Source organism: Diorhabda sublineata, chromosome 2 (assembly GCF_026230105.1).
Source record: "Diorhabda sublineata isolate icDioSubl1.1 chromosome 2, icDioSubl1.1, whole genome shotgun sequence".
NCBI classification, from domain to species: Eukaryota; Metazoa; Arthropoda; class Insecta; order Coleoptera; family Chrysomelidae; genus Diorhabda; species Diorhabda sublineata.
The window spans coordinates 11,317,487-11,327,529 of NC_079475.1; the positions used below are offsets into that span (position 1 = coordinate 11,317,487).

Below are 10,043 nucleotides of genomic sequence, written 5' to 3' on the forward strand. Positions count from 1 at the left end.
AATATGGTCTCAACAGCTCAAAACTGAATCTAATGCTTTAAGATTAGCCTGAGATCCAGAAGTTCTGAACATACAGCATAAGAATAAAGAAAAAAAAACAAACATAAAAAATCAAGCACATTTGAAAAAAATTGGTTGCTAATTAACAAATAAAATTATTATATTATTATCAGCGACCAAATAGTTCTAAAAGATAGTGTAAAATTACCAAACTGTACATACTTGAAAATAATGTATAATTTGAAAAGAATGTTCAAATGGGTTTTGCTAAAATGTAATTTACTTGCATTATCAAATTGTGAATATAAAAAAAATATTATCTTCATTTGTTATCTCACACATATTTGTTCTGATAAACAAATTTCATTAGTTAAAAAACCAACCGTCCACCCTACCAATAATTTCTATATCATGCAATTTGTATAAACATTACATACTATTTAAAATAAACAAGGTATCAAAAATTTTAAGGAAACCAAAACAAAACAGATAAATTTATATTTTCTACTAATATTTGTATATATATAAAAAAATTTATAGTATTCTTTGGATATCTTAATTACTATCTTGTGTTCTATTTGCAGAGTATTAAAAACATGAAGGGAAAGTACTTTATTTATTGATTTGTTTCATTTCCTGCCAATAATGTGATACACCTAAAAACCTTGCCAAATTATTCTAAAGGAAACAATTTTATTCTCCACATGAGAAACTAAGAAATATGTGGGAAAGTATACGAATAAATACATTTTAAAAAGTTGTACATACCATGCATGGTATAATATGGTGATTGTTGAAGTACAGCCAGAACCTAACCTTATTTTTTTAAGTAATGGGTGTAATATATGCGTCAAGGTCATTTACACATTAAATTACGATTGGACATGGTTTCCTACATTCGAAAAAGTACATTATAAACAGTTGGAACACCCAAAAATCACTTCGAACGTTATTACTTTATAGCATAAGTCTTGAAAAAATTGTCAACAATTTCACTAGTCACTGCTAGGTATTTGACGTATGAAACTTTTGTTTGACATCACTTTTAATGGATATTGTTACGTGATACAACACTGGTCAAAATCATTAGATTTGTCTGTGTATTTTTTATCCATATACCGTATCCCAAGTTTCTATTCGGTCTTTCGAATTATGATGATCGAATTATTGAAATTCTTAAGACGGAAAAGGTGCTAGTCGAATTAACCGGGGAATAGAAAAATCTTGAACTGTCCCTAATATAGTTCACTAAAATGGGAATGACTTGTGTCGGTTTTTAAGTAGTACAATTTATATTCTATACAAATGCGGGAAACCATGTGGTTATCACTTGGCTTCCATAAACGAAACGTCTTCACGGGCAGCACAAATAACCGATTACTAAAACAGCCGCAGATGTTTACTGTTGAAGGTATTAAGTACAGCACAAAAATAACACCCACTTTAAAAAAAAAATAAAACACGGTTTAATCTACACAACATAATTATCAATTTTTCTTACCGCTTAAGATTACTTTGCAAAATTCAACACAATTTTCTCACGGAACTGGCAAAATGGCTGTCGCAAGGGCACATGCCACAGAAAACTAATAATCTCGATAGAAAAGGATGGTACGATCCTCGTCACAGACTGTGGCGTCATCTGGACAAGTATAACCAACCTATACAGAGCCGCGTAATTTAAGCTTTTGCAATAATTACTTTTGCAAATTTGATTAGTAGTTTTTTTTATTAGAATTGTAATAAGTCAATCATAAAATATACGCCATATAAATGTACTTATAGAGGTCAGAGGAATGTGTCGATAAATGTCATTAAATGTTCATTAAAAAATAGTGTAATACATATTGCATAGCTCGCCCTGTGAATTTATAAGGTTTCAAAATAAATAGCTCTTCTTAGTGCATTTTCCCGCAAAACAACAACCAAATATTATCTTGTAGATATTTTCACAAAAAATTTTGATTTGACGTGAAAGTTTTCATTTAAACCTTGTGGATAAATTTGAATAGAGCAATAACTGATTGTAATATATACCTTCTACTGATTGAGGACATTCGACGTGTGGGTGTTCTATATTCCAAGTTAATTGAGCATCGTTGGAAAGAAGAAGCAATCGTGCTTCGTTACAGTCCTCTGTGGAAGTACTTGAAGAAGTAATTGCAGGTAGTGTGGAAGCTGGTACTATCTGTAAAATAAAAGTATATTTATTAAATTCCTTCTCAAATAGAAATATATCTTGATTATTTTTTTTGTTCAATAAGTACGTACAAATATTTTTATTTCCCTTTCTCATATTTTTTCCGAAAAAGAAAACATCAACAGATATACCTAACTCTATCCCACGTTTCGAAATCAAAATAATTTTATTGATTGAAAGTAGACTTCTGTTTATCGTATATTTTACTGTAGGGTTTGCTGAAAATATTTTGTCAATATTATACCGTATATTTTTATGATAACACACCTATTATAGATTATGAATTTGTACCTGGTTCGATTAATAGATATAAAACATGGACGTGTCGCACTTTAGATCTTACATTTATCTATTGGTGCATTTTCAAGATATTTTTTTGAAAATGTGGAGCATAAAATTCATAATGACGTTAAAATTAATGTGACATATTAGATGAAACATGTCAAATAAGTGATTATTTAACAGTTTGGTATAAAATTGAAAGCACGAACGAAAAGTGGAGAAGATCCTCAAGAAAATGATGAACGTGGTACCTACGCCCCATACGGGGACAATTTATTTGTAAATGGAAGCAATTCCCTTTTGCGCTGGGACTTTAAAATGAAATGCTTGATTTCGGTGTCAAAAATTGAAAGAAGAAAACAAATTTTCAAATAATTACGATCAATAAATATTATAAATTCGTTTAACAAGACAAAAATATCAATTGGGTTTTTGGCGTCGTCTGCGGCAGACGGTTCGCTTCGCGTGGACCCCTGGACGCTTTAAAATCTTCCTAAACAACGCAGTTGTAGTTCCGTCTCGCCAGCAACGCAAAGTCGAGAAATTGCATTTAGAAAATGTCAAAATTAGGTGGTTTTTAGGTGCCAACCCCGAAAATTAGGTGCTCTATAATAAAATAAGGTGCTTATTAGGTGCTGAAGAGTCAATATCTTGAAAGTGCCCAAATAATTAATAAACGAGTTAATTTCCGCGAGATGATAACGAATCTAAAAATCAGGTATCTCTATAATTAAGATCAATACTCTATCAGGTATCAACGAATGAATGTTTAAGTGATTTAATGGAAAAAACAATTGCAGTACATTCAACTTTATGGGTAATAAAAGTCATGAGTTATGCAATACGTGCAGGAGATCATTTTTTATGTTCAAAATTGTTAGAGAATGAAGTGCTAATTAAGTGCTCACTAAATAATCGGAAGTGGTTGGAGACCTGATGAGCATTTGATGTAAAAAATCCTACTAGAACAGCAGGCCTAGTAGATTTAGTTCATAGTATCCTCCGTATCTGACGTACTAAGTCCTAGTTAGTTTGTTCCATTTTGAAAACTGACATAAAATTGATTACTAATCTGGTACTCAGTAAATAATGAGGAAACAATCGAGAAATATCATTTCTACAGTGTTTGGAGACCTTTAAACCTCCATATCTTACGTACTAAGATCTAGTTGGTTTGTTCCATTTTGAAATCTGACATAAAATTAAGTGCTTATCAGGTGCTCAGTAAATAATGAGGAAACAATCGAGAAATATCATTTCTACAGTGTTTGGAGACCTTTAAACCTCCATATCTTACGTACTAAGATCTAGTTGGTTTGTTCCATTTTGAAATCTGACATAAAATTAAGTGCTTATCAGGTGCTCAGTAAATAATGAGGAAACAACCGATAAATATAATTTCTACAGGGTTTGGAGACCTTAATACCTCCAAATCTTACGTATTAAGTCCTAGTTGGTTTGTTCCATATTGAAAACTGACATAAAATTAAGTGCTTATCAGGTGCTCAGTAAATAATGAGGAAACAACCGATAAATATAATTTCTACAGGGTTTGGAGACCTTTAAACCTCCATATCTTACGTACTAAGATCTAGTTGGTTTGTTCCATTTTGAAATCTGACATAAAATTAAGTGCTTATCAGGTGCTCAGTAAATAATGAGGAAACAATCGAGAAATATCATTTCTACAGTGTTTGGAGACCTTTAAACCTCCATATCTTACGTACTAAGATCTAGTTGGTTTGTTCCATTTTGAAATCTGACATAAAATTAAGTGCTTATCAGGTGCTCAGTAAATAATGAGGAAACAACCGATAAATATAATTTCTACAGGGTTTGGAGACCTCAATACCTCCAAATCTTACGTATTAAGTCCTAGTTGGTTTGTTCCATATTGAAAACTGACATAAAATTGATTACTAATGAGGTACTCAGTAAATAATGAGGAAACAATCGAGAAATATCATTTCTACAGTGTTTGGAGACCTTTAAACCTCCATATCTTACGTCCTAAGTCTTAAGGTCTCCAAACACTGTAGAAATGATATTTCTCGAACGTTTCCTGATTATTTACTGAGTAAATTTGTCGATTTCCAATTACACAATTTGAGCACCCAATCGAGGATATGGGTGTGCATTGCTTCAAACTCACGATTCAATTTGTCGTTTTTAAGAACTATTCGTTTTTCTCTCAAACACTAGATAAATGTTTGGACTCTATGAGCCTCAAAATTGTACTGTAGAATTGACGTTCCGTGGGCATTTATTTGAAATTCAATTTGTGTCTACTTAAAACAAAATATTCTTATATTATTGGATTCAGAGACAAATTGAAAATATGGTTTCAAAGCAGTGCTTCCATGATATTAATATTTTATATTCAGTTATATATATATTAAATATCAATCAGTATCAAGAAGAACTAGCAGAAATCCAAAATGATGAATCAGTCGAAACTTTATTTAAGTTGGAATTTCTGAAACCATTGGTGGTATTTATACTACCACTACAACAACACTCACAATTACACTGTCTGGCGCGCGTTTCGATAATCAAGTTATCGTCTTCAGTAAAAACAGTTTTACCTTCAGTCTCACAATCAAAACAATGGACTGAAAAGGGAAAAGTGGCTCCAAAGAAGGCAAAGACCGTTCCATCTGTACGCTTCGTTTTTTGAGATGCGTTTGGAATAATTTTCATTGACTATGTTGAAACACGAAAAACTATCGACGGTGTACATTATGCGAACTTATTGCAACTTTTATTCGAAGAGATCAAACAAAAGCGGCCGAATTTGGTTAGGTAAATATATAAATATATAAATATTTACAACATAATGTTTTAAATAAGTTTCTATAGAAAATAGCAGAAAAAATGAAAGCAGTTACATAATTATAGTATTATCACAAACATATAAAAACATAGGGTAAGTTACAATGAAAAAAAAAATAAAATAAAATGAAGCTTTCAATTATCTATTAACCTCCCTCAAGTAAGGAATCATTGCCAACAGATTTCGTTTCTATTTCTTCAGAAATTCTATTCTGGTGGGTCAGATTTGGAATAGTCATTTCTGCTATTGCTTGCTTACTTTTTTCTTTAAAATCTTCGTTATTTTCCAAGTCTATATTACGTCGTTCCGGATTTTTCCAATTCTGGATTCTCTCATTTGATATCGACTCTTTGATTTGAACTTTCAAAGGTATGTTTAAAACGAAAAAGTCTTCACAGTTCATGACTCGTGGTGTTTTTTGGCTGTAGCTATCATCCATTAGTACCTCGCACCTCTATTGCCTTTTTTGCTTTACAATTTGAGCGTAATGTCGCAATTCATACCTGACTAGATACTAATGATTGATCTCATCAAAATCGCCCTGGAAACTAAACAAATACATAAAAACAATACGATTTTGACTTTATTTTGCCCTGCCCAGTTGTCGCTCGAGATTTACCCTATCGTTTGTGTCGGTATAAGTGAATGCTTTCAATAATCATGAATAAATTTCATTTCGTCTAGATAAACATAAAGGTTATAGGTGAAGACCAAGAGCTAGGTTTGACAATGGTAAGACCTGCTTTAGATCCATTGAAACTCTCATGGCGTCACTCGCTGGTTGCTGACAATTTCGATGGTGTTTCCTCATTGCTTCTAAAGCTGCTTCTGCTTTCCTGTGACGAAGATTTGATTTGAATTCATCATCTTCCTTTGTGGTATCTCTTTTGTATGCATGTGCAGTAAATTAGACCGCATAATGCCGAAAAGATTGCACTGGATAGACAAGCAAGGAAACAACTGCTGAATCAATTATAAATGGCGTCGCTTTGGAGGATAATGCCAAGAGGAGGAGCAGTTAATCAGTTTTGAGCTTTTTCAAAGTAAAAACGCTAACAGGGTGAAGTGTATTTTTATTAAGATCGGAGCTGAGATACTCCTGAGATTGTAATGTTCTTCGTCTCTAGGAAATTTATTTGTGTCTTCTGACGTGAACTTACGGTACAGTTTTTTACTACCCCTCATTTAAGCTAGGAACTGTTTTAAACACATCTCAACCCGTAAAATGTTGCATTTTCCATTGGGGAAGGTCAAGGAAAGCGTATCTTATTTCCTATTCTCTGCTGGTCTGCTCTAACGATTACTGACTGTGGTGGAATGTTAGGCAAAAGCTGTATCTAAATCTTTATTATTACATTCATATCTGTCTTTATTTTAACTACTATGTGCAATTTCATTGTCTTTATTCGCCCATGGTCTAAAGAACGTCATATTTCTAAGTAAATGAATATCACCAAGACACGCCACTGCTTATTGCAGACTGTCTGGCGGAAATATTTCGAAAAAATTTTATACAAACGCCTTCTGACAGCTTCGGCCAATAGAAATGCATTTATATTTACGATTCGATGTTTTTTATTAGTAAACAGTGGAGTTGATGAGTCTACGTGGTCTGACTATCATTTTTTTTCATTTCATAATTTGGTATGAGTGTGTATTTATGAAATATTGATTATTCCTGGCATAACTGTCTTCTGTAATTGATATTGGAAGAGCTATACATATTTTGCTTTACATTATCATTCAAACCTAACCGTGAAATTCGGCGTTCTGTAGGTTAACGCTTCTAAGAGCACCAGTTCAGTTTGATGTCTTATCGAGGTTATTAAGTACAGAACTAGTACTTTTATCATAAGAAAAGGAATTATAAGCGGTTTTTTTAAACTGGAATCAAGAATAGTAGTTCATTTTTAAAAAATGAAAAACTAGCTCCACTCAATCATAAATTCATAATCCCAATAGTACAAAGAACGATCTAAAGTCTGGAATTCATAGTTCACATATTGTTACGAGCTCGTTCACGACATAGACCATGAAGCCGGTCCTGTACGGTTATAATGTCAGTCAAAAATTTGGCGAATACGCCGGTTCCTTTGATGTCTGTTTTTCTTTTTATCATAGCTTCGTCTTTGATGTGTTTTTTTAAAAACAGCAGTGATTTGTTGTTTTTTAGAACTAATTTCTAGGATAGCTATTTACGTTATAAGTCCGGGAAGTGATTCAGTGCGGTACGATATAGATGTTTAAGGACGAGGCGACGAAGAAGGAATTCGCCAACGCAGGGGCTGTTTTAAAACGACATGGTGGATGGAGGAGATCATCAGTGGCTGAAAAATATGTGGAAGAATCCGTCAAGAGCAAAAAGAAAATGATATAAGGGGGTGAAACTTTTGCACAAGAGTTAAACCAAAACCACACAAGAAGTACATTCCATAATTCCTACAATAAATGTTTCTGGTAACAGTAGTTGCATAATCACTGTTAAAATTCGAAAATTAGAATAAAAGTTTAGTTATTGATTTTTTATTTCTAATAATTTCAAACGGGATTGGGAGAATTTAAAAGTACTGTAAAGTACCGTATAGTGTCATTTTCCCGACTCAAATTAGTACTAGGAAAAAGTCTTTTTATTTATTTTTTGGTTTGTTTATTTTCTATAATTCTAGAAATTCCTTTCTGATATATATTCGAGCTTGTTTAGCAACTTGAGTTAGTTTATAATTGAAAGTCACGGGAAACGGAACGAAATAAAAAAGTCACCGGTGTATTTGAATGAGGATAATTGCAAAAACAGTTTAAATAAATTAGGTAATAAAACAAGCATTATGATATCAATATTTAGTTTTCTTTTTACGTTGTACAATTAATTGTTCCATATTCGAGGGACATTAAAAGTAAAACTTTTAAATTTAAACTAATATTTGTATTAAGAAAATTCAATTATAACACCATCTAAAGCTTTAATTGTTTTTGTATGACATGCGTATTAGCCCGAAATAAAGCAAACAAGTGCCACGTTCTTTATTTAATAAACATATAACCCCTAAAAGATTATTAGAAGAATTACAGTTTAGTAGAAGGTAATGTGTGTGAAATCGAACGCATTACGAGGTTTGCGCTCGTTCACGACAGTTATCATCCTCGTCAATCGTAACTATGTTACCATATGGATCTTAACCACTTACCTTTTGGATGATGTAGCACCTGGGGTTGAAAGCGGTACATATGTAAGTACCGTTTGCGTCGAGACAGGCATTAAGAGGATCAGGATCGGGACCGGTCCTCCCGCTAGCACGGCCTTTTCGAAAGGGCATTTGGGATCGCGAGAAGGCGGTATCTGGCACCGCTGCTCATGCCGCCTGCCGACCTGTTGAATCCGGGAGACTGACCAGCTGATAGTGGCGGCAGCGTTGAGGCGACGGCGCCGCTATACGCGCACCATCTCTAGACAGTGCCGTGTCATTCACTATTATTTGAGATAACGAATCAGTCATTAGTTTTTTGGAAATGGGAACAGTGAATGTACATAAGGTGATTATTCGGCATTGATACTGAACACCATAAGAAGAAAATTTGAATTATGGTTGTTTTACTTTTAGCTTTTAGCTTTTAGCTTTTAGCATAACTGACACTAGAGTCAAACGCGAAACTGAGATTGGTACTGATCACCTCTTGCAGAACGGTACGCACCGACGGTCGCGGAAGATTAAAGGATTGATTAAATGAAAAACTTTTCGAGAAACTTGGAATGTTTCCAAAGTAGCGATAAGAAGTATCTGGAATACACAAAACAACTACCAACAAAGAATTGACACGATGGTGGAATATCCAAGGAAGCGATGAGAAAGAACATGGAAGCGGTATCTGGCAAGTAGAACAATAAAAAACTGAGGAAAATAGCGAAGCAAAGAAAAAGACTTGGGCATAGTTTGGTGATAAATTGGAAAGCAACAGCAAAGGAAACCAGAAATTGTTTTAAAAAATAATTGAACCTTTAAAACAGGGTAAAAAATAAAGAAAATATAACCAAGAAGCGATCTTTTAAATGGAAAAAACTGCTGGATGCGACAGAATAAGACCTAAAATATCAAAAACTATGAGAGGGAGAGGGGCTAAGATTTATTTTCGAAAATATTCAACTCCAATGAGTGCCCGATGTGCTGACAATGATTACCTTTTTGTTCCGGAACCACGATCAAAGTTGCCAGTCTCTTGGTAACGACGATAAACTCTAGAAACAGCAGACTGAGTCATGTTCATCGCACTGGCCACATCTCGCTGACTCTGGACGCAACAGGGTGACCGCTTGCACATATTTATCATTGTTGGGGCTATTTTCAGGTAAAATTCTTGTTTGTTGTTGTGTTTCGTTTGATGTTTAATGGCTAACTAATAGAAGTTTGTAAACAAACAAAAAAAACGTGGTTAGTGATCATGATTGTTGGAACTTCAGAGCAAGAAACATTAGCTTTTAGATTTTTCTTAATTTTTTTGCTAGTGACTTGTAGGGGTATCGCTTTAGTCTTTTTTGCTTTTGGTTGAGGATAATAATGCATGTATCAGCATCGCAATCAATACAACTAAGGTGGATTAAAGTCCTTTCGTAGTTTGATAATTATTCATAAAAATTGCCAAATTTTAATTTAATTATTGGTTTTGTCTCAGTTTCGAACGCCTAATTATTCTAGGTCCTGTTGTACGGCGTCCTACCATCTTTTGCGTGGTCCT

General features: G+C 33.6%; 1 protein-coding gene across 4 annotated transcripts in view; it reads right to left on the minus strand.

Moving 5' to 3' along the window:
* Positions 1 to 8,688, minus strand: part of LOC130440584 (la-related protein 4) — a 42,811-nt gene extending 34,123 nt beyond the window's left edge. Inside the window, exons 1-2 of one of the 4 annotated variants that reach the window (XM_056773841.1) lie at positions 8,501 to 8,688; positions 2,038 to 2,188 (exon numbers count right to left, since the gene is read on the minus strand). In XM_056773841.1, the coding sequence (XP_056629819.1) occupies positions 2,038 to 2,188; positions 8,501 to 8,629 (280 nt within the window). In that variant the 5' untranslated portion in view covers positions 8,630 to 8,688. Of the gene's footprint in view, positions 1 to 768; positions 1,588 to 2,037; positions 2,189 to 8,500 lie in introns of those variants that run through there. The other 3 variants (XM_056773842.1, XM_056773844.1, XM_056773843.1) reach the window with 3 other exon arrangements.
* Positions 8,689 to 10,043: the final 1,355 nt, after the last annotated feature.